Source organism: Protopterus annectens, chromosome 1.part2, assembly GCF_019279795.1.
Source record: "Protopterus annectens isolate FY-2018-M chromosome 1.part2, PAN1.0, whole genome shotgun sequence".
NCBI classification, from domain to species: Eukaryota; Metazoa; Chordata; order Ceratodontiformes; family Protopteridae; genus Protopterus; species Protopterus annectens.
The window spans coordinates 672398699-672423828 of record NC_056727.1 but is presented as its reverse complement, the minus strand read 5'-3'; the positions used below and the strand labels follow the sequence as shown (position 1 = coordinate 672423828).

The window sequence follows — 25130 nt, the reverse complement described above, 5'->3', positions numbered from 1 at the left end:
AAATCTAAGAGTAAGGTCTCTGGAGAGATGGTATGAGAAACCTTCTGTGAAAATTATATCTGCAGACAGTCCTTGTAAAGCTTTAGGCAGTGTATGATTTGATTTTCATGCTTTTTCATATATTTTATTTATTCCTTTTGATTGCAGATAAAATCAAGTACACTCAATGCCTGCAGCCACAGATTAATGAGCTGACCTTGATTTTATTTGGCATCCATAGTAAAAGGATTAATGAGTCTTGGTCTTAAATATCTAAGGTGTAAAAATAAGAAAAAATATCTTTTTTAAATTAAAATATAAACTTAATATTAAGGGTGGCACAGCAGTACACAGGGTTTGCATTTTTGCACAACAGTTGTTTTTTTCTCTTCAGTTCCTGGCTGAGGTTGCTTTCTTTATGGAGTCCTCATATCATCCCTTTACCCATATGGAGGTTTTCACCTGGTGCTTCTGTTTCCACTGGCATGCCAAGTACATGCCACAAGTGAATGGGTGGTTTCCCAGATTGCCCATAGGTATGTGCATGTGGTTTGTGCTTCCATGTATCTTGTGATGGACTGGTATCCTCTCTAGCGTTAGTTTCTCTGCTTTGTGTCCACTAAGTGCAGGGTTAGGATGTTCTTCGTGTTTCACTGTTGCAGTCCTCACATATGGGTTGTCTGGCTCCCGGTAGCCCCCAGTCGGCTCGAATACCAGAGTCCTTGGTATATGACGTCGGCTGCCGCCAGTTGTAAAACTGATGTCAGTACGTCAGGTATAAAGGGTGCAGCCAACGCCATTTCCTCAGTCTTTCTTGCCGCGGAGCCCGAAGCAGATGAAATTCGTACTAGTGCCTGTCAGCCATTTACCTTTGTTTCGCTTTCCGACTACCAAGTTGAAGATGCCTTCAGGTAAGTACCCTGTTGGGGATCCTCTTTTCTTGCTTTAACGAATGTCATATAGTTAATAACTGTCTTGCCTGTGGAAACAGATTCTGCACCATGATTTTCATTCCTGTTGTATAACTTGTTTGGGCCTTGAGCACGACGTCCCTAACTGCGATCTCTTTGCTTCCTTTAACCCACGTATCATATGCCGTAGAGCTAAGATTTTGTATAAGCATTTCGGAGTCTGGCCTAAGTTCGTCGGTATTGCATCTTCTGGTCTCCCGACTTTGGATATACGTGACAGGCCTAGGGTTAAATCTTCTGACAACGCACCGGTGAAATTGGTCATCAGCACAGCAGTAGTTAGTGAGGCGCTTTTGCAGCCCCTGCAGTCCGCAGAATTTCAGCCGCAGGCCTCTGCCGAGACCTTTACGGAGTCCTCCATGCCACAGGCTGCTATTTCATTTTCAGACCCTCCGCCTCTCGCCACCTCAGACGGGTCTGGAGCCACTTCGCAGGCACTGGCTTCTGATGCCTCTTCTTTTCGACTTGATACCAGAACTGGACCAACTACCTTAGTTCAGACGTCTGCAGTTGCTAGGCCTCCCGAGTCCCTCCGGATTGCTAGTAAACCTTCCAGCCACAAACCTACTCACAAGCAGGCATCGGCCTCCCCTCCTGTACCTCAGTCTCAGTTGGTAAAGATAGCTGGTGATCTTCTTTCCCTGATTAGGGGCTCTCATTCCCCCCCCCCCCCCCTTCAAAGAGAGCTAGGGAATTATCTCCTGATTTTTTGCCTGTCTCATATTCTGAAATTTCCAGTATGTCTGCTTGTGAAGAAGGAGATTCTCAACTTTTTTCGGGCTTTGAGGATTCTGATGCTGAGGACTCTATCCCTTCTGCCTCCCCTCCAGAAGATTATTCCTTTGTGGGATACATTGAATACTCTTAGGGAGCATTTTAAATGGTAATGTCAGGATTTTCCACAGTCTAAGAAAAGAATCAGGGAATTTTTAGATTTGCCACATCATAAGCCTCTGGCTATACCTCCAGTTTTGGAAGTTGTGGATGATGTTTTCATGGAAAATTCTTTAACTCCTAATTCTGTTCCTCCTGCCCCCAGAAAACCGGATAGGTATTACAGGGTTCCTGATTCTCATCATTTCCTTTTTAAAAACTGTACTGCTGATCCAGAAATTATTTCTCAAGGCCCCAAGGGTGTTAAGGCTACTACTGCTAAAAACCTTGTGCCTTCTGATAAGGAATCTAGGGCCTTGGACAGGTGGGATACAAAAGTCTATACCTCTGCAACTCTTGCCATTAGATCCGTGAATTGTCTTTTTCACATGCTTAACTATCAGCAGCATACTTTGGAGGCTATTAAGGCTAAACTTGGAGATATTCCTTCCATGATGGAGAACAAAAATTTACAAGACTTACTGAATTCTGCCACTTTAGTTAATAAGCATTCACTTCATTGTGGTTTTTATACTTTGGAAGCTTCCTGCAGAGCAGCAGCCACTGGTTCTGTAATTAAAAAGCATGCTTTGCTCAGGGAGCAGCCTCTTTCTGAACCAGTTAAATCTAAATTGCTGGATGTTACGTTGCACAAGGACAATCTTTTTAGTAATAAGGCTGAGGAGGTACTGAAGAAGTTGGAGGATAAGGCAAAATCTATGCAAGCTGTAAAAGATTTCCTTCAGGTTCAGCCTCCTCGGTTCAGTAGACATTATCCTTCCAAGAATTGGTCTTTCCCTGATCCTGACAAGCAGGGTCGCTCTAGGCCTAGGGGTTTCAGGTCTTCCAGAGGGCTGCCCCTCAAAGGGCTAAACAATGGCATTCTTCTTCTGCTAAATCGGGGGGTTCTAAGCCAGCTTCCCAAAACAAACATTCTCAATGACTCCGGCCTTCTTGTGCCTACCTCTGCAGACCCTGGGTTTCCTTTGGGGGGAAGGTTAGCCAGGTTCGCAGAGATATGGCCTACCATTACAGACGACAGATGGGTGCTCAGTATAGTAAACCAAGGTTACAAGTTTTATTTTCACACCTTTCCTCTTTTACAAGGGTACCCAGACATACCCAGAACTCACAGGACAGAGGTAGGAACTCAAATTTCTCCAGTTCCTGCAAATCAGGCAGGCCTAGGTTTTTATTCAAGGCTTTTTCTGGTACCCAAGAAAGGGGGCACCTGGCGCCCTATTCTGGATCTGTCCATTCTAAACACTTCTCTGGTAATTCCCAAATTCAGGATACTCACCCTTCAACAATTACTACCAATGCTGGACAAGGATTCATGGCTGATAACTTTGGATCTCAAAGAGGCTTATCTGCACATCCAAATAAGATGCAGAGGACAGGAAGAAATGGAAACAGGTGATACGCTGTGGTGACCCTGAACGGGAACAGCCGAAAGAAGATGATGAAGGTGATGGTATGATATGTGTCCAGGGTGCTACCATTCCTGGGTTGCCTTCTTTTGGGGGCTCCTACAGTTAAGGCAAGAAAAACTGAGGAAATGGCGTCGGCTGCCACCCTTTATACCTGACGTACTGACATCAGTTTTACAACCAGCGGCAGCCGATGTCATATACCAAGGACTCTGGTATTCGGGCCGACTGAGGGCTTCCGGGAGCCGCATAACCCATATGTGAGGACTGCAACAGTGAATACACTCGGAACATCTACATTTATGGTAAGTGTACACAACTGTACTTTTTGGCTGTCCTGACATAATGAACATGATAAAGAAAATATTACAGGGTAAACAAATGATTATTATATTATTTGCATGGGTCATTGGTATTGTGGTTGACTGACTCTGGCTGTATGGTGTGGAAGGTTAGAGCCCTGATTATGGCCCAGAGGACTCTAGTTCAAATAACTGCTCTAGCTGTAGAGGAGTCATGTGGAGGGGGATAGAAGTGAATGATCACTGTCAGCTTTACCGTCCTAGAGGGAGGGTTGTGGTGGTCCTGTTTTAACTGCTTGCCATCATCAAATGAATACTTGCTGACAAAAAATGTAGCTATGGCAAGGGATCCTGACACATAAGGGGGGGTATTGTAGGCCCACAGAGTGATGTTAATGCCAGCATCATCCACCAGGGATGGGGTTTGACCCTAAATTATAATTTTGTTGTAACTTGCATTAGTAGATTCAGACGAGAGTGCAAAGCACTTCTGTGGCTCTCTGAATGATGTGGGGGATTGAATATTCTCAGGGCTGATATGGAGAGGCTAATGGTCATCAGACAGGGTGTAAGAGAAAAAAAGAAGTATAGTGTATGCAGGCAAACTGTTTATTTGTCCCGTTTGCTTTCAGTGTTGTTAATGTTGAAAATAAGCAATGTCAGGTTTTTGGCAGTGATTTTAAAGAAGACAGAAGTTTTTTGTGTGCGTCGGAATTTGCAGTCAGAGAAAGTAATGGATTATTAACAGCTGTAACAAATTTGGAGGTACTTCATTAGTTTTCAGTTTTGGAATGTTGGAACCTGAGAGGAGAGTTTTCATTTTCATTTTCTTGAAGTCATGTTTTGTCAAAAGCTCAAAGAAACCAATTAATCAGGGGTCTATGTCATATATTCGACTGTTGAAATAACTGACTTGCAGAACACTGGTCGCTGATGAGCAAAACTGCAAAAGATTGCAAATGAAGAAAACACTGCTGCAGTACCATTTATGCAGGGGGACAAGCCCCTCTGCACCTCCACACCTCCTGCTAATTATATATACTCACTCCAAGATCACACTACAGCTGGGAAAGGGTGAATCCCCACTCACCACTGTACTGGCACTTTTCGACCTTTTATAGTTTTCTGTGATTGATGTTCTGCAGGTCAACTTGTTCAGTGCTCAGTTGTGTGATAAACACCCAGTTAAGCACATAACCTTTTTGCAAGTTTGGTTTCAAAACTGATGTGGAGGTTGCTTTGTATTAATGAGAAAAAATTCTTTGCAGTTTGAGGAGCATTGAAATATTAATTATTAACTTAACATTTTCAGAACTGAAATGAGAAGAAGGTTCTATCTTCCATTCTTGAGTGACATACCCTCTGTGGAGAATCTGCATATCCTTTGTGTGTCCTTGGGTTTTTCAGTGTGTACTCCACTTTCCACCCGCATCTTACTGATATGCTGGAGGTGAACCGCTTGTCCTGTACATTACCTGTAGGTGTGCATAAGTGTGGGGGGGGGGTTTGTATGTATTACTTGTGATGGACTGGTGCTGTGTCAGGAAATATTTTCACTTCTTTATTCTCATTGACTACTGATATAGGCTGTGGTTCCACACCACCTGGATTGGATAAAGCACGTATCCAGAGCATGAAAGAATTGTAACTGGCGTGGATTTTTATTTTGTCTTGTTATGCTCTATATCTGCCATTGTATGTTGAATAAAGTGATTTATTATGAACTTTCATATTTGTAAAGAGGGTGACTGTCATCCACTGTTCTATCTTTCTGGATAAACTTTTATTAAGTACGAGTTATTAATATTGGCACCATTCATTTGTATAATATTTTGATTTCATACATTTAAAGTAAATACATTGTTGTAAATTAGCAAGTATGCTAATTATTATGGATGTCTGGGTTAGAAAAAAAACAGTATGGACCACTTAACATTTCTAAACAGTACTGCATTTGTTTTGTAGATATGTAAATGTTTTCTAATCAAAGACCACTTTTCAAGACATACATTCTGAGTGAATTCTTCTGTCCAAGGGATTGTAAGAATCTTTCTGTGTCTTTGGCCCGTAATGCCCTTGGGAATGTGAGAGTTCTTCAGTGAGCATTTACTTTGGTGGTTCTTGACATGATTTTAATTATAGAATAACCATGCTTTGAGTCGTGTGTTCCATCTTCACTCTGTATATTTCACAGTCTTAGGCAGAGAAGTAGTGGCAGGGGGGAGTGGACATTTGCTATTCAATTGGCTTGAAGTTGATGAGGGTGAAGGCTGGAGGATTCAAAACCTTTGAATATGTTCTTGGATGAGAAATAAGTTGCAGACTGTTCCTTGTGTATTGTCCACCAGCTTACACTGAAGTGTTTCTGCAGCTGTCCTATGGTCTCCTGATTGTCCATGTTCATGAATCCCTTGGGTGGTTAATCCTAGGGGATTTTAATTTCTGTGGCAATGACGAGACTTGCTAACTGGAGTTATTGGGTTTGTTAGAGAACTTTGGCCTCACTCAAGTGGTTTCCACTACAGTTTCTAATATTGGATCCTTACTTGACTTAATCTTCCAGCTTGGTGTTGATGCCGGGAGGATGGTGGCAGAATCTGCCTCTTAGTTTGGACCACCACACAGTTTATATTAGGCTTAGCTTTCTGCCATTACAGTCTTCGTTCACTGAGCTGGTCATTTTAAAAATCTTAAAATCCAGGCATCTTGAAAGAAGTCCGTGTTTACATTATAGATGCACTGCTGATAATATTTTGTAATGCTGCTGCTGCCAAAGAGCTGTATTAGGTCACCTCAGTTGGTGTTCAGCTTAGGACGGTGGCTCAACTGGAAACTTGGTTCGATCATGAGCAGTGGTTGGTGCATAGGCTAAGATGGAGGTTGAAATGGCAGTGGAATAGTATGTGCCTTCTCAAGCATGACCTCGATCTGGATGAGCAGTATAGTGCATACCAGATGAAGATCTGTTTGAAAGAAGCTAATCTGTAGTGTAAGATGATCACTTCTGCATTTTACCATCCAGCTGCACTCCTTCAGATGGTTGACATGCTGTGCATGCCTTTTCTGTTAGACTGAGTGTAGAATTTTACTTCGGTGACTGCAAGGAAGCTGCACATTTTTTGCAGACATGATTTCCAAGGCAAAGGCAACCCTGTCCTCAGGAATCAAATACTGAATATAGCTGTTTGTGTCAGGTGAGTGAAGTAGATTTATGTTGGGCTTGGTTTGATTACATGGATTAAGTAAAGCTTATTAATGACGTTTTGGTTATATATTCCACCTGTGGCACTTTGGATCTAGGCCTTACAAGGGTGGTAATTTCTTGCCTCAAGTCAATAGTGTTATTTATTGTACAGATTTTGCACACCTCACTGAAGAACAGGATGATCTGAAGTAGTTACTTCATTTGCTCTGCAACTTGTGGGTATCGGATTCGAGCCGGCAGCTTTCCAAGCTACAAGATCCGAGCTCCTAGCTCCTCCCCTACCCATAATCCCCTGCTATGTGCTACATTACCTCAGATCATTTTTTTTGCCGCGGCTGAAGCAGCTACGTTTGAAGAGCTCCTTGGCTTTTGGCGAGATTGACCCTTTTTTTTTTGTAAAAAAAAAAAAATCTTTTTTAGTTGTGAGAGTGTGTAGTTCCTGGGGTTAGTTAGCTTAGTGTAGTTTAGTTAGATACCTTTATTTTCCCCTTCTAACTAGTTTCTTGTAGTTCCTGCTTTTCACCCTCCCCCCACTTAGTGTCTGGGTGTGTTTTTGGTGTGAGTGGTGTTCTGGCTGAAGGGCCTAAGGCGGTGTTTTCAAAATGTACTGAGTGTGGCCATAAGCTTTCGCTGGCGGATGGCCACACTCAGTGCGTTTTATGCTTGGGGGCGGCCCACTTGTCATCGGCCTGCACAATCTGTGCGGCCTTTAATCCCCAAGCTCTCAGGGACAGGAAGAACAAGCTGATCCTGGCGGGCTTGTTGCCTCAGGAATTGGCTTCTTCTTCCTCCCCCTCTCAGGCACAGGCTGTCTCTGTAGCCCTCGCGCCTTCTGTGCCCCTACTCAACCTGGGACTCAACCTCCCTCTTTGGTTGTGAGTTCGGGGGACTCAGGTACCTCCACTACGGTGGAGAAAAGACATAAAGACAAGGGACATAAGTCCCACAAAAGGCGGGCTGAGACTCAACCCTCAGCCCTGCTGTCTAAACTGGCTAGGTCTCCCTCGAGGGTCTCCGGATCCTCCCCCTCTCGGCTCCGTTCGCCAAGTTTTTCGCCGGAGGAGTATCGGTCTCCCTCGAGGACGTCGAGGAGGCCCTCCCGGCCTGCCTCGACGACTTCTTCAAGATCAACTAGAAGCCTCACTGAAGCGGATATGGATCGGATGATGCGCCGATTCATCCAGACCCAGATGCAGATGGGGGTGCTCTTGCCTCCCCCCCCCGGGGGGGTGCGGCCCCCATCTTTGCTCCGATTACTCCTTCTCCGACCCGTTAGTCATCGGATCCGGGCCCTTTCGGAAACGGGGATTCGTCGGCGCCGATAGCTCCAGTCGCTTCGATGCCGCCTGTGCCTTCGAGTCTGTTGGATCCGAGCTCTCGGGGCCGAGGGCTGAGCATCGGATCCAGAGGAGCTGGTGTGTCTTCGGCTCCATTGGGGTCGAAGCACACCTCTCTCTCGGCTCCGGCTGCATCGGCTCCGACCACGATCCCTACCTCGGAGCCGAGGAGGTTGCTCTCGGAGCCTGGCAAGAGTAGCTCTCTCGGCTTTTGAGGTTGTGGAGAGGGTACTGTCAAGGACCTCCAGGTCCCCGGTTCAGGTGTTGGATCCTCCCATACCCCCGCTGCATGTGGGTCTATCCTCCATCATCCGACCATCGGGACAGCCTGCTCAAGCCTTCCAGTTGGTTCCCTTGGAGGAACAGGACCCCGTTGATGAGCCCTCTTCGGACAGTCCCACCGAGGAGGTCCCTCGTAAACGTCGGTGCAAGAGGAGGCACCTGGACTCCCCCGAGTCCGTTACAACCGACACGGATTTAGATGAAGGGGAAGGTTCCCCAAGGTCACCCCCCGAGGATGTCTCCTTCGGAGACATCATGGAAATGTTGCGTATTAGAGAGGGGTGGTCTGCCCAAAAACCTTCCGCTGATGAATCCGTGTTCCTGGATGCGTTTGAGGCAGGGCCCTTCTACCTCCTGGGTGTCCCCTCCGGTTGACCCCCTAGTAGACCTAATTACTACCAGGGCGTGGAAGGAGCCCAACACCGTGGAGCTTATCCCGAAGCGACCCGACAAGATCCTTAGCCCCCCAGTGGATAGACAGTCTTGGGCCAAGGGAACCCCCTGTGGATGCCATGTTGGTGGCGGCTGCCACCAAGAGAGAACTCACGCAGGAGAGTTCTTCGGTTCACCCGCCAGATAAGGAATCTCGGGCGCTGGACCGCATTGGGAAGCGGATGTTTAGTTCAGCGACCTTTTCTATAAGGGCGCTAAACTATATGGCACATTCCATTAGACTGCAACGAGACTTAATTAAGGAATACGCTGCAGCCCCCCCAGAGTCCATGTCGGTTGAGGACAAGAAAGTTTTCTCGACTCGTATGGCCACTCTGAAATCCATCTCTAACACGTCCATGCGTCTACTCTCCCATGCCACAGAAGGAGCCGCTAGGTCCAGCGGAGCCAGGGTCGTCTTGCGACGTCACTCCTGGCTCCGTCTTTGCGATTTCGTGGATCCCTTCAAGGCGTCCTTCGCGAATGCACCCTTTGACGGATCTTCGCTCTTCGGCAAGACCATTCGCGAGAAGGATGGGAAGACGCTGTCTGCCATCGGTGTCCGCTTCTCTAATCCCCAACGATCCTTTTCTAGGAATCAGAGGGGACAAAAGAAGCTGTGGTTCCATAAGTCCCAGCAATCCCATCCAGCTTCGGACCCCTCGTCCTCTAGAGGCAGAGGAGGACAAGGTGGATGCCGGCCCAGAGGCAGAGTGGGGCTGCGTAACTTCGGGTCCGGGGAACCCTTCTCGGATAGACCCGCACAGCAGCCCTGAGGGCTTACCCGGCTGTCCCTCTCTGGAGGCAGTCGGGGGGCGGTTGTCAGAGCACCTGTCAAACTGGGAGTCCATTACGACAGATCGATGGGTGCTCTGCATCATATCCAGAGGTTATACCATCCTCTTCATAAACCACCCTCCCTCGACCAAACGCCTCCCCAATGTTCCACCCGATCGAAGGGAGGCAGCGGCTTCAGAGGTCCTGAAGTTGCTAGAAAAAAGAGCCATCCAGCCCGTCCCCCCAGACCAGTCAGGATTGGGTTATTACTCCAGGTTCTTTTTAGTGCCAAAAAAGACGGGGGACCTAAGACCCATTCTAGACCTCTCCGCTTTGAACCTGTTCATTCCCAAAGAAAAATTTCGGATGGTCACTCTCCAATCGATTCTCCCCCTTCTGCGGCAGAATGACTGAATGTGCTCTATAGACCTCAAGGATGCGTACTACCACATTTTGATGGACAGACGATCCAGAAGGTTTCTCCACTTCCGGCTGGGAGCCAGTCATTACCAGTTCAGGATTCTCTCGTTCGGCCTCACCTCAGCCCCCAGGGTGTTTACCAAGGTCATGGCAGTGGTTGCAGCCCACCTGAGACTTCAGGGCATTCAGGTCTTTCCGTACCTAGACGACTGGCTCCTTACCGCCACCAACAGGCATCAGCTCTGCATGGCAAGAGATTATGCTCTGACCCTTGCCCAGAGCTTAGGCATCTCTGTGAACCTTCAGAAATCCTCTCTTTGCCCCGTACAGGTCCTGGAGTTCATAGGGGCCAAGTTAGATACGCGCATCTCTCGAGCTATGCTAACTGCAGACAGGCTGAACAGCTTGTCGTTTCAGGTGCTAACCCTTCTTCAAAGTCCGGCTCCGGTGGCGGATTTAGTCCTGAGGGCACTAGGATCTATGGCAGCAGCGATCAGTCTCTCCCTTCACGCGTGTTTGCGGATGAGGGTTCTGCAGTGGACCCTTCAAGTTCAATGGTCTCTACTACTCCATCCGTTGGATACCCCGATTCCTCTGAGCAGAGTTTGCAGGGACTCCCTTCTTTGGTGGCTCCATGCCCCAGAGCTGAGGGAAGGGAGGCCCTTTGTTGTCCCCCCCCCCAAGCCATGCTGACCATGGATGCTTCTTGCCTCGGGTGGGGGGGGCACTGTTTGGGCAGAACCGTCCAAGGCATGTGGACTTCCCTAGCGACCGCTTTGCATATCAATGTCCTAGAGATGAGGGCGGTGCTTCTAGCGTTGCAAGCTCTCCACGACCTTCTACCTCTGGGGACTATTGCAATCCAGACGGACAACATGTCAGTAGTCTGGTACATAAACAAGCAAGGAGGAACCAGGTCCTACCCCCTTTGCCGGGAGGCTATGAGAGTGTGGGAATGGGCGATATCCACCAACTGTTTTCTGGTAGCAACGCACATTCCGGGTCAGTCCAAAATATTGGCGGGCAAACTGAGCAGAGTGATTCTCACTCCATATGAGTGGTCCCTCAGTCCATCAGTTGCGAAGCAGATCTTCCGCAAATGGGGTTGGGCTCGCTGCGATCTTTTTGCTTCTCCCTTAAACACAAAATGCAGCGAGTACTTCGCAATACTTCCCCCCGAAGGGGAGAATCCCAGAGACGCTCTAGTCTAGTCCATGCTTGGCCGACCGGTCTACTTTATGCTTATCCCCCCCTTCCGCTCATGATGAAGTTCATACAGAAAGCACGTCGGTTGGGGAGCAGAGTTATCCTCATAGCCCCATTCTGGCCTCGCCAGATCTGGTTCCCTTACCTGCGGTCTCGCAGTGTATCTCCGCCATGGATACTGGATCCCATTCCAGACCTGATTTCACATCTGGCGGGATACCAATCCCCAAACCTGGTGAACCTCAAGCTTGTGGCTTGGTTGCTCCAGTTCCACTGATGGCTAGGACTCCCGGTATCTCATCTCCTCTTAAGGCCATTCTAGTCACAGCACATAAGCCGGCTACTAGGAAAATTTACTACAGCAAATGGAAACGTTTCTCTGTCTGGGCTAAAGATAGAGGCCTGGATCCATTTACAATTCCTATTCCTACTATTCTAGACTTCCTGTCGCTGATCTTTAGACAATGAGCAAGTGCTTCTACAGTTAAAGTGCAATTGGCAGCTATCTCCCATTTTCATGTGGGAGACGGACTAGGATCTTTGGCTTCTACAAGATTATGTAAAACCTTCTTGCGGGACGTTTTTCTCTTGAAGCCTCCGGTGAAAGTGGTGGTGCCCCCATGGGATTTGACCTTGGTCTTACAAGCCTTGACAGGCCCACCCTTTGAACCCGCGGCTTCGATTCCATTAAAATTCTTGTCTTGGAAAACAGCCTTTTTGGTGGCCATTACTTCAGCCAAAAGGGTTTCAGAACTTCAAGCTTTATGTATGAAGCATCCTCATCTCATTTTTCATAAGGATAGAGTGTTCCTCAGGACTAATCCGTCGTTCTTACCTAAGGTGGCTTCGGAGCCAAATATCAATTAATCAATAAAATTACCCGTGTTCTTCCCAAATTTTCAGAATAGAGGAGAATACAAATTGCATAAATTGGATGTGCACAGACAACTGTGTTTTTACCTGCACAGGACTAAAGATTTTCACAAGTTGGACCAGTTGTTCGTGTCATTTCCTAAATCGGCCATGGGTAAGGCCATCTCCAAAGTGACTGTAGCAAATTGGATTTGTCAATTCATAGTTCACGGGTACTTATCTGCAGGCAAACCAGTTCCTATCGGAATTCCCGCTCATTCTACGAGGGCTGTGGCCGACTCAGCAGCCTTCTGGTCCAGGATCCCCTTGGATGACATATGCTCAGCAGCTACCTTGTCCTCTTCTCATGCGTTTATTTCTCATTATAAGTTGGATATGGTATCGAGAGGTAGGGCTTCCTTTGGCTCCGCGGTGCTTCGGAATATCCTTCCATAAGGCCGCCCAGGGTTTTCCCTAGGTAGCTGGGGACTCTGTCCCACAGGTTGCAGAGCAAATGAAGTAACTACTTCAGATAAAGAAGTTATGTACTCACCATAACGTTCCATCTGAGTAGGTACTTCATTTCTGTGCAGCCGACCTCCCCTGCCATCCCCCGAACCTTTTCGGGACTCATGATCACCAAAGAAATCTTTGTTCTGCTGTTAGGACAGTGATCTGGTGTTGCTTCCTCTATCGAGGGTAGGAGTTGTGTAAGAGGCAAAAAAACTCGATCTGAGGTAATGTAGCACATAGCAGGGGATTATGGGTAGGGGGGAGGAGCTAGGAGCTCAGATCTTGTAGCTTGGAAAGCTGCCGGCTCGGATCCAAGATCGGATCCGATACCCACAGGTTGCAGACAAATGAAGTACCTACTCAGATGGAACGTTATGGTGAGTACATAACTTCTTTTTTCCTTCTGTGTTAGAAGAGACTTTGATTTACCCAGCCCTTAAGATGTCATTACTGGATGGAAATCTTCTGGATGATTATAGCTGTTTAGACTCTTCCATTTATTGGAAAGGTTATGAAGACGTTGGTTTATACCCTTTATATATATATATATATATATATATATATATATATATATATATATATATATATATATATTCCCCCCCCCCCTCGAGGTGCTTCCCTATCATGTTTGACAAAGTTTCTTTTGCGTATCTATTTAGGTCCTTTGCAGTCAACTATCTTCCCTGATTCAGGAGTGCAATTCAGAGTCTTCCTTTAGGAGGCCCCTGAAATTCCATTTTTTTCTGAGAGCTTATCGTGATCCATGCAGGAACATTTCTTCTGTCTTCAGAATGTAAATTTTTTTCCTGAAAGTTAATGTTAATTGTTATTGTGCTGTCCTAATTTAGTGATAATTAGCAAAAGCTTTGAGCACACAGAATTTTCTTGACTTTTCCATATCCTGTGAGCAAGTAGCATGTATACAGTTAATAAAGAGTGAAACTGTTGTGAACTTACAGTGGTAAGAAATGTTAAAATTAAATTAATTACACAGTCAAGATAATGCAGGTGTTCTTTGTTTTTATATTTATTTATTTGCCTTTGCCTCTTTTCTCCCATAATACCTATCAGCCATCACATATCACCTATCAGCTTAGTCTGTTTGTTCCACCATGCTGGGTATCCCCCAGTGAGGGGAAGAATAGGCCAGGTGGGGAAGCCATCTTAGAGGCAGCCATGATGATGTTTGTGCCCTCTTCAGCATCCCAACAATGAGGATATTTATTTTGGCCATAACTCCACTCCTGGTGACAGACCATGTACTTTTATCACAGCAGGGGCATACTTCACCCTTCTCTGCATGTCCGTGCTTCCACTCGCACATCATTGAGAACGGCTATCACCGGCTTACAGTTTCCAAGCACACATACTGTAGTCCTGCAGTCGCTGGTAATATGTGAGCTTCCACTTGCATGGAGAGCAGGTTGGCCTGAGCAGGACTTCCATCTCCCTCACCCAGAATACACTGCTAACTCCCCACCTGTCAGACTGTTCCATTGCCCCAAGCAGCTATTCAGCCTCTGGTCGTAATCATTTCTTTATCTGTTTGTGCCAGAACTAGGTGGTAGTAGCAGTTTAACCTCAGCAATGTATTAAGTAATGTTAACCTATAAAATGTTGGTCACTGTTTGAAGTTTTAAATAGTGCTTCCACTTTTTTCAGGAAATTTCATCAATCTTGCAGGAGTTAAAACGAATCGAAAAGCAGTTACAAGGTAAGACTGCTGATGCAGAAATAAATCTAACTCATTGTTTTTTTCACTTGAAATTAGCATTTTTAATTTTTTTAAATTGTATGATTTTTAATGTTTATTTTATATTAGTTTATATGTAACGTGTTAAAGACCCCCTTTGGTGAGACATATTTATAAACACTTAAACTTATTTTGCAGTTTGCAAATTCCTCAGCTGCTGCTGTACTTTAGATTATCTATACAAACATAACAGATAATAGCTTAGATGTTTTGTTATTGCTGGCTTGGATTTTGTTTACTCATCTGTTACTTTTATCAGTGAGAGTAAGTGGACTGACCCACACATGTCCATTTCCAGCCACACCCCAGAAGTACAATTACATCGAAGTACAACATATGCATACATGAAAAATGTAATACAAAGGCATGTATGCAGCAAGCAAGTAAGCAGCAATCCATGATAGGGTGGGTCTTGCAGGGAAATATTGTAAAACCCAGGTGTGTTGTGAGGCCCATCATCAAGGAAGGCCTATTTCCTTGTAATTCCCTTCCTAGACGACATTTTTTCCCAAACATCTGTATGAAATTTTCACATATGATAAAGGCAGTCTTACATTTATATAAATGAAAAACATACAAAATATCACTTTAGTTACAGTTTACCTCACAGACACGATTGAAACAACTATAGTTGTAAACATTATACATCACTTATAAACCATTCAGTAATTGTCAGTTAAGCATTATATAGCTCATTCAAATCCTGCCACTTAAGCCTCTTTCCTGCTCTGCATATATTGTTCCCACAATTCCCATTTTTTCCTATGTAGTTTGCTCCTTCCCTTTTCTAAAGATCCCAGTTCCAGTTGTTTTATCTGTCTTACTATATTCAGTACTTCTAGTAAAGTTGGTCTGCACTTTGATTTCCATTTTCTAGTAATTGCTTTTTTGTCAGCCACCATAATTAGATTCAGCAATGCTTTACTATGTCTAGGCAATTCTGATTGTGTAGCATAACTCAAAAAAATCATCTCCCCATTTAGTCCAACCTACTCACCCAGCATCTCCGACAGAGCGGTCTGCAGGGAATCCCAAAAGTCTGCTAGCTCATCATACTTCCAAAAAATATGTTCCCAGCTACCTCTTTCTTGCCTGTCACACCTCCAACATTTGCTATCCACCTGAGGAAAAATTATTTGGAGTCTACTTGAGGTATAAAAATACCTATGTAAACACTTCCAGGTAAAGATCCTAAATAGTCTAGACTTTATTGCATATTTGGGAGATATACATATATCCCCCATTGTTTTTTGTGAATTACTTATCCAGTGTCTCTCTTCCCAATCCTTTCTAAGCTCCTCTGATTGATTCTTGTAATTATCATGCAATATTTTATATGCTTTACTAATTATTCCTTTTTTAATGGCAGCTTCTGTTCTAGAGTCTATTAAAAACTCTACCAGTGCTGGTCTTTCATTTAGGAGCCCACTGTTTCTTTCTATTTCGCCATACTCCGATATCAATCCTTGATAAGGAAGGCAATCTCTAACCTCCAGTCCAAAGAAATTCTTGACCTCTTCCCATTCTATTGCCTTTCCCTTTCTAGTTACTTGCTCCCAATACCTTGGTTCCTTTGACAGTTTTCTCCAATAAATTCCAGCCCCCCATTTGCCTGTTGTCCGTATCCCTGACCACAGTTAACCCTATCGGCAAAATCTCTTTTCTCCATTCTCGTGCTGGTTTGGTTTTTAGAATACTCCCTGCTATTTTATGAATATAATACTCTGTATGAGTTTGGTTGTTCTCATTAAGAGACTGCATCCAAAATCCCAATCTCTCCTTATTTCTTGAGCTTCCTCCCTGAGTCAGCATTATTCCTTTCCACTTTGAATTATTGTTTTCTGCTTGTGGTATCTTTAAGAGCTGTAACTGTGTTGCTCTAAAATAACCCCTCAAATTAGGTTGTCCTAGTCCACCTTGTTCTATTGGTATAATCAGCTTAACCCACTTTACACTTGTTGTCTTCCCTTCCCAGATAAAATCCTTCAACTCTTTTTAATTGCTATCCACAATGTCTCCTCTGTTTGATAAAAGTATGCCTGACCTGTGTATAAGACTAAAGGGACTAAAAGCATTTTAATGGCTTGTATCTTAGTATCCATACCCATATAACAAAACTTCCAGTTTCTCAATTTTTGTATTGTCTTCTGTTTAATCTCTTTCCACGTATCCTTAGCTGCCACCACATAGTCATTTCTAATCCATACTCCTAAATATTTCATTTTGTCATGTCCCCATAAGTATGGATATTGTTGGACCAATTCATGTGTGGGTACATAATTTACCGCTATTGTCTTTGTTTTAGCTTCATTAGTTTTGTACCCCAAGAAGATTTGAAACTGTCTTAAAATGTTTCACAGCACTGTAATGTCCTTTTCTGGTTTTGTCACGTATAAAATAATATCATTTGCAAATAGAGCCAGCTTTTCTGACTACCATACTAATTATATCCTTGAATTCCTTATTTTCTTTGCCAGTGGTTCTAAATATAATGCAAACAACAAAGGGGAAAGCGGACAACCCTGCCTGGTTCCTCTACGCAAGCAGAAATTATCGGGGAGGACCCCACCCACTTTAATTCGCACCTCCGATCCCTCATATATTCTTCCGATCAACCTTATAATTGTATCAGGGAAAGCAAATGCTTCCATTGCCCTGCTCATGAAGTCCCAGTGTACTCTGTCACATGCTTTCTCTGCATCAAGACCCTCTAATAAAAGTGGTACTTTCTTACATTCTGATTCCCTCTGGATCATCAGTGTTCTGTTAAAATTGTAAAATGTTTACCTCCCCTCCACAAAACCACACTGATCCATATCTGTCAATTTTGGTATCACTTTTGCCATTATAGACATAAACACTTAATCATGGTTTAGTATTGAAATGGGTCTGTATAAAGCTGCATCTGATGGATTGTTACCCTCTTTAGGTATTACCAGTACCACCGCCTTCTTCCAGGATGCTGATACTTCTCCTTGTCTTAAAATACTGTTAAACAATACCTTCCAGATCTTTATAAGTTTTTTCCCTCCTAACTTCCACAGGAACACCATCTATTCCTGGGGACTTTCCTGCGGATTGGTTATACATAGCCATTTTTATCTCATCCCTTCCAATCCTCTTAGTATTTGAGCCTCATCTACCTCTAGCTTTGGCATATTTTCTTGATTTCCATATTTCTCTGTTTTATACAAATTTTCATAAAATTTCTAAAATATTTCTAATACATCTACAGGGTCTCTTGTTATCTTCCTTGTTATAGGCTCACTAAGCTTGGTGACTGCCCTTTTCACTTTTTGTTGACTGAGTAGTTGTTCTAGAAGTTTTTGTGCTCTGGAATTATCAAAAACAGTTATTTAACAGTAATCTTTCTAAACTCATGCATATTATCAAGGTAATCCCTTATTTTCTGTTTAGCATTCTGCAGTTACTCCTTGTCTTCTTCTGAGAAATTCCTTCTATTTTACAATACTTTTAACATTTGTCAGCCCGTCTAAATAATTCTTGTTACTGTGTAGCCAGATCTCCCTTTCTTTTATTTCCAGTCTAGTTTTAAACTCCACTTTAATTTTATCCCACTCCTTAGCTATATTTTCAGAAGATAAATCTATCTTCTCTAGTAGTTCCTGAATTAATTCAACAACACATTCCTTAAATTCATCAATTTTCAACTGGTAGGTGGAAAAGCACCAGTGTCTTATTTTCATTTCATTACCTTGCGTTTTTATTTTATTTATTATTGGTGCATGATCTGAAGTAGTTATTGGGTGCGTTTCAGGACTTTCAATTAAATGCACATGTTCCTGTGAGATATAAAATCTATCTAGCCGAGCCCAGTTTTTGTATCTCTGTGAGTAATATGTAAATTCACTCTGAATTCGAAGTATAGAATTCACATCTTCCATACCAGACATTTTCATAAATTTCTTCAAAAATCTACCCTCCCTTGTTATATTTTCCCTTCTAGGCCCACCAGGCACATCTTCACTTTTGCAAACCAAATTCCAGTCTTCACCTATAAGTAATATTCCTTGATGAAAGCTGATTATTTCTCCCAGAAGTTTCTTAAGCTCCATTATAGCAGTTTTAGGGGTGATGTGAATACATGCCAGTGTAATCCTCCTCCCTAGCCAGTAGCCCGTTAGTACTGTGCATCTTCCATTCTTATCTTTTTTCCCCTCTTCTATCACTATTGGAACTCCTGTTGCAAATAATGTTAAGTACTCCTCTTTTCCTTTGTCCCAGGTATTCTGCTGAATAACCATCCTGAAAACCTTTCTTTATGAAATATACGTTTGGTTCTTTCCAGGTGTGTCTCCTGTAGCATGGCTATTTGCACTCTCTGTTTTTTAATATAGTTCACTACTCTTTCTTTTTTATATATATCTGTAAGACCATTTAGATTGAAAGACATTACAGAAAGCATAATTTTCTTATATAGTTATTATTACCACATTTTATATATAATTGCTCTTTTGCTAAATGTCTAGTTCCAACTTTTATGTTACATGTGTATGCTGTTCGGCAGGTTGGTCTTTTATACAGTTGTTTCATGTCATATCCATTTGCTCCTATGTCGCATATTACATAATTTTTTGTTTTTTTGAAAGCCCTCAAACACATAACCCCCCCCCCAAAAAAAAAAAACTCCTAAAACCTATGAACTTTACAATAACACACGCAACTATGTGCAATGGATATAAAGAGTGTACACACCCTTGTTAAAATACCATTTTTTTGTGATATAAAAATGAGACCACAATAAATCATTTCAAAACTTTTCCCACCTTTAATATGATCTATAACCTGTACAATTCAATTGAAAAATAAACAAATCTGTTAGGGGAAAATATATAAAAATAAAAAACGTACAATAAGTTGGTTGCATAAGTGTGGGCACCCTTAAACTAATACTTTGTTGAAGCACCTTTTGATTTAATTACGATCATTCAGTCTTCTTGGGTACACACCTGCCATCAATTAAAGAGACTCTGATTAACCCCAAATAAAGTTCAGCTGTCCTAGTAGGACTTTCTTGACATTTACTCAATTGGCTGCTACAGCAAAAGCCATGGTTCACAGAGAGCTTACAAAACATCAAATGGATCTCATTGTTTAAAGGTATCAGTCAGGAGAATGGTACAAAAAATTTCCACAGCATTGGATATACCATGGAACATAGTGAAGACATTCATCAAATAGTGGAGAAAATATGGGGTAACAGTGACGTTGCAAAGAACTGTCCGTCCCTCCAAAATCGATGAAAACACAAGACAAAAACTGGCTAGGGAGGCTGCCAAGAGACCTACACAGCACTGAAGGAGCTGCTGGAATTTCTGGCAAGTACTGGTTGTGCACTACATGTGACAACAATCTCCCGTATTCTCCATATGTGTGGACTATGGGGTAGGGTTGCAAGACGGAAGCCTTTTCTTACACAGAAAAACATTCAGGCCCTGCTAACATTTGCAAAATAATACTTCAGGTCTCCCAACAGCATGTGGAAAAATGTGTTCTGCTTTGATGAGATCATGGTTGAACTTTTTGGCCACAGTTCCAAAAGGTACATGTGGCACAAAAACAACACTTCACATCACCAAAAGAACACCATCCCCACGGTGAAGCATGGTGGTGGCAGTACCATACTATGGGGTTGTTGTTCTTTAGCTGGAACTGGGGCTTTAGTCAAAGTGGAAGGAATTATGAACAGTTCCAATACCAGTCACTTTTGGCCTAAAACCTTCAGGCATCAGCCAGAAAGCTGAAGATGAAGAGGAATTTCACCTTTCAACAAGACAGTGACCCAAGCATACATCCAAATCAACAAAATAATGGCTTCACCAGAGGAAAATTAAAGCACAAGAGATGCCCTCGCAGTCTGAAAGATTTTGAGCACTTTTGAAAGAAAGAGTGGGAAAATATTGCCAAGTCAAGATGTACCATGCTGATAGACTCGTACCCAAGAAGACTGAATGCTGTAATTAAATCAAAAGATGCTTCAACAAATTATTAGTTTAATGGTGTGCACACTTATGCAACCAGCTTATTGTACGTTTTTTATTTTTTTTTTTATATTTTTCCCCTAACAGATTTGTTTGTTTTTCAATTGAATTGTACAGGTTATAGGTCACATTAAAGGTGGGAAAAGTTTTGGAATGATTTATCGTGGTCTCATTTTTTTATATCACAAAAACTTGGCATTTTAACAAGGATGTGTGCACTTTTTATATCCACTGTACATGTTTTTTTGCTTCCTAATAAGATTACAAGTTGTAAGTAGATAGCTACACAGACAAGCTAAATTTAACCAAAAAGAAAGGTTAGTCATGGTAAGATGCATGGTACAGCCTGAATAAGTGCTATTTGATTTTTTTTTATATCTATATAACTCTCCCAGTTGAGTAAATACTTGAATGCTTTCAGTAAACACTTTCTCCAAGCCTTTTTTCTTTATCAAATTGTCTCCTAGTGACATGCAAACCAGATACAAAACTGCTAAGGGTACCTTGCTTATTAGAAAATAGCCTTAAAATATTCAGTATTCTTTTTCATTTACATGCTTTGCAATAAACTTGTTACTGGATAATGCCTAAGGTTTTCTTTTATCATACTCTCTTAACCAGACCCTTCCTCTGTCCCCCCATCTCCTCCCCTCCTCATTCCTTTTTCATTGCAGTGCCTACATTTGTCAAAACTGGACAAAGAACAAGAGAGAAGGGTGAACAAGAAAAAACAAAAGCACCTGTTTATATTAGTATCCCTATTGCATTTAAAAAAAATGAAAGAACTTTACTTCATGTCTAACTGGTTTTGTATTAATGTTTAAAGCTGTCACACTTGGGAAAACCCGATTGTTTTCAGGGAACATTATGTTCCATTCAATTTCTCTGTTCCTTTTACTTCTTTTCCCTCAGCCAATCCCATTCCACCAGACTGCCTCCAGTTTCTCTTTTATCACGTCTCCACGGCTGCATGAAGAGCAGCTGCAGAAATGCTACTTAGTATACATATTTGCAAGTGCTGAAAAAAAACTTATAATAGTCAGTATTTTTTTCTTCATTTACTTGCTCTCTGTTTTAAAACAAAGGTCCTTAATCAGTCATTTCCCCATGCAAGAATGAAAAAGACACATTACTTTGAACTCTGTCATGCCCCCTTAACCAAGCTTCCTTTTTCCTTTTTCTTGTTAATCATTACATTGCCTATGTTTCTCCAAACTGTACAAGATGAAAGAGAAGAGGGGAGAAGAATAAAAACACCTGTTTACAATCCTCATTACACCCAAAAATAGAATGCAAAGAAAACCATGCAACAACGATACAATACTATTAAGACAGTTACCGTTCTCCCCCCTCTCTTCCCCTCCCCAAAGCATTTTTCCGAACTTTAGTGACATGAAGTAGAGCATATACTTGAGTCCCCCACTCAGCAAACAAATTTTGAAGAAGTCCAACGTTTCCAGATTTTCTTCTGCTGTCATATTTCACAAATATAATTAATGCTTTGTAATCCCACATTAAATTACTGATTATAGTACTGTTCTTTTCCATCACTCGGATCCCACCTCTGCTTCATTTCCAAAGTAGTCTGAATTCTTCTGGTAAACTCTCATGCTCCCTTCCTTCTCTCCAACATTTTCCATTGAAATACTCAAAAAGGGTTCACAATTGCAGTCTCTCTGTGGTCTTTATTACCAGGGGAGCGAAAAGCCAAATCTCCTCCTGTTTTACAGTTCAGTTTTTGTTGGACAAACTTTTGTATTTCCTCCTTAGCATGCACTTCATCAAAAAATGATTTTGTCCCTCCAGGGAAGAATACCTTGAAGACAGCTGGATACAGCAGTTTGAATCTAACACTTGAGTCTCAGCATTCTCTGAATAGAGGGATGAATTTGCTTCTCTTTTGCCATCATCCTCCACAAACACTCTGCTCTCACCTACTTTTGCTATTTTGTCCTTCTGCCACGGTTTTGACAAAATGTATTCTTTCCGCTGGTAGGATTGCATTCTTATTTCTTATAGCTAGATTTGGAGCATACACACGAAGTGCCAGTTCAACTAATAAGTCCTGCTCTGGAATACCAGTCCAGTTGATTATTTGTACTTTCATAAATTTAATGCAAGCTGTTCCTTCCAGCTTCTTTGATATAGCTGAAAATCTCAAGTTTTCCCTACGTGCTCTGTCCTCTAATTCTATTATTTTTTGAAACATCTCTACCTGAGCAGTCTCATATTCAGCCAGCATTTTCTTCATTTTGACCTTGATTTTTGCAGCTTAATCATCTCATCTGAATATCTGTTTAAAGCTTCTTCCATTTGTTCCAGTCTCTTGTTGTATGTGTTGATATACTCTGTCGGTGTTTTGTTTATTTAACCAGGTCTGTATGCAGTTGTCATATCATCCTGTAGGTTATTTGAAGTCATATCTAAAGGTTGCATAACTTTTTGCTGAACAGTTGCAGAACTCTCCCTAGTCAGTATTTCTTCCTCACTTTTTGTAGCTGATTTTGTCCAGGTCTTCTGTATTTCTTTATTCCTGGCATCCAGGCAGTGTACTTACTAGCCAGTTACTGAAATTCACCCATAAACACAAGTCTGTTGGCCTTCTCTGCTGAGTTTCTATTTTCATAGGTTGGTACTAGCCTGTCGGCCCTAGGGCCTATACTAGCCTAGCCATAACAATTCCCCGGGTATTTCTTTCCACAATATTTACTTCCCTGGACCCTTGTCTAGCAGGGTGACTGATGTGATCCCCGGGGTGAATTTCCTATCTTCCATCCAATCGTCAAGGTTCCTTTTGAAGAGGGCCAAGGAGGTGCTCTGCTTGACATGTATGGGCAGTCTGTTCCGGAGTATGGGGCACCTCTGGGTCAGGAACCTATCCCTCCAGCATGTTTTGTTCATTGTGATGACAAGGTTTAGATCCCTGGAGCGTGTGGCTCTGAGGGATTGGGATTTCTTTAAGTGGTGCATGTCCAACAGCTCAGGGTTTGACATGGCCTTGTATATTAAGCAGACATCGCCTCTGAGTAGACGATATGCCACAGAGTATAGCTGGAATTTTTTAAGACAATCAGCATAGTGCATCTGCTTTAGGCCTGTGATTCTTTTAGTGAGGTATTTCTGCAGCTTTTCCATCTGTTGCAGATGTCTTGTGAGGTACATACCAAACGGGGCGTTGTACTCTATAATGGGTCTAATGAGTGATGAGTACAGTGGGACAATGACCTCCTTTTTTCTGGATGAAAAGCCCTTGGTGATGAGGTGTGCCACATAGAAGGATTTCCTGACTGTTGTAGCGATGTGGTTATCGAAGGTGAGACCATTGTCCACCTGTGTCCCTAAGTCTCTCATCACACTTTTGGTGTTTAGTGTACTGCCACCTATGTGGTAATTCAAGGATACATGTTTTTTTCCCAAAGGGGATAACTAAACATTTCTTGGCATTAAGCTTGAGCCCATGGCTCTGGCACCAAGCATCTGTTTCTGTAAGGTCGTTTTGTAGAATATCCACATCAAATGGGGATTAAATAATGGCTCCCAGTTTGCAGTCATCTGTGAACTTTGTTAGCCAGAGTCCCTTGGTGTTGGCCTGTATTTCAGAGAAGTAGATGCCAAACAAGAGTGGTCCCAGGACTGAACCCTGAGGTACTCCACTTGTCTGGAGCTGGATTTGGAGTTGGCTACCTTTACAGTCTGGGTTCAGTCAGTAAGCCAGTTGGCAGCCCATGGAGTGATGTAGGGATTTATGCCCAGCTTAGTAAGTTTATCTATGATTCCAAAGTGGGGGGATGGTGTTGAAGACCTTGGTGAAGTCCAGATAGGCTGTAAGGGTTAAAAACAAGCTCTTACGCAGTGTGAAGCCATCTTGGAACTCCCCCTTCCTAGAGTACATTATTGTGCCTAGATAATGGGCTATCTATAAAATTGTATTGCATTTTTCTTATTAGTGTATACATTTTTTATTTATTTTATTTTATTTATTTTACATTTGTTGACCGGGCTAGTCTAGCTGGATATATGTCCATTTTCAGTAGAGGCCCGGGGAGAAAAGCTCCACAAGTTGTGACAAGTTTAATCAGAAAATGGCAATACAAGATTAGATTACAAACATAAGTAGTTATTACAGGTTTTACAGATAATATGAATAGAAACAAGAAAGTTTTTTTTTATACTATAATCATATGAAAACATATATTTACAAAGTTTTCTGTACAGTGAAAGTTAACAAGGGACAGGTAAAGGAAAAAAGTAAGGTTAGTGTGGGTTAGTGCAGGAGCAAAGCCAGTGTTTGAGATACATTTTCAGTTGTCTTTTTGAAAAATGGGAATGAGGTCAAAGATGAGATATCAGAGAGTAGTTTGTTCCATATTTTTCCAACAGAGTTGGAGAATAGACAGTCACCTGCATAGTTATTGGGCTTGGTAATATTAATCTGTAGTTTGTTTGAAGAACGTCGTTGCCTCAGGTTATTATATGGTGAAATAAGGCTAGAGAGTATTGGTCTAGTGGCTAGATGGTATAGTATCTTGTAAGCTATTAAGAGCTGTTGAAGTACAAGCTGGTTAGGAAGTTCAAGCCAGCCTAGTTCTCTTAGGTTCAAGCAGTGATGAGTACGAAAAGGAGATCCTACTGCGAATCGAGCAATGTTATAATAGGATGTTGCTAGTTTTTTGAGAGATTAGTGTAAATGGGGGAAGCATAGAGAAGAGTAGAGATTAGGTGAGATCTAGCTATGGTGGACCTTGCTGCAGGTGTAAGGAAAGGTTTGATTCTGTAAAGGGATCCATTTTTTTTTT

The 25130-nt window shown here is 42.6% G+C and overlaps 1 protein-coding gene across 8 annotated transcripts in view; it reads left to right on the top strand.

The window, feature by feature from the left end:
- The window catches only part of CEP170 (centrosomal protein 170), a 2077048-nt gene that overhangs the window by 1992531 nt on the left and 59387 nt on the right, over positions 1–25130 (top strand). For all 8 annotated transcript variants that reach the window (XM_044058284.1, XM_044058266.1, XM_044058311.1 and 5 more), the window contains one exon: positions 14242–14293. In XM_044058284.1, the coding sequence (XP_043914219.1) occupies positions 14242–14293 (52 nt within the window). The remainder of the gene's footprint in view (positions 1–14241; positions 14294–25130) is intronic.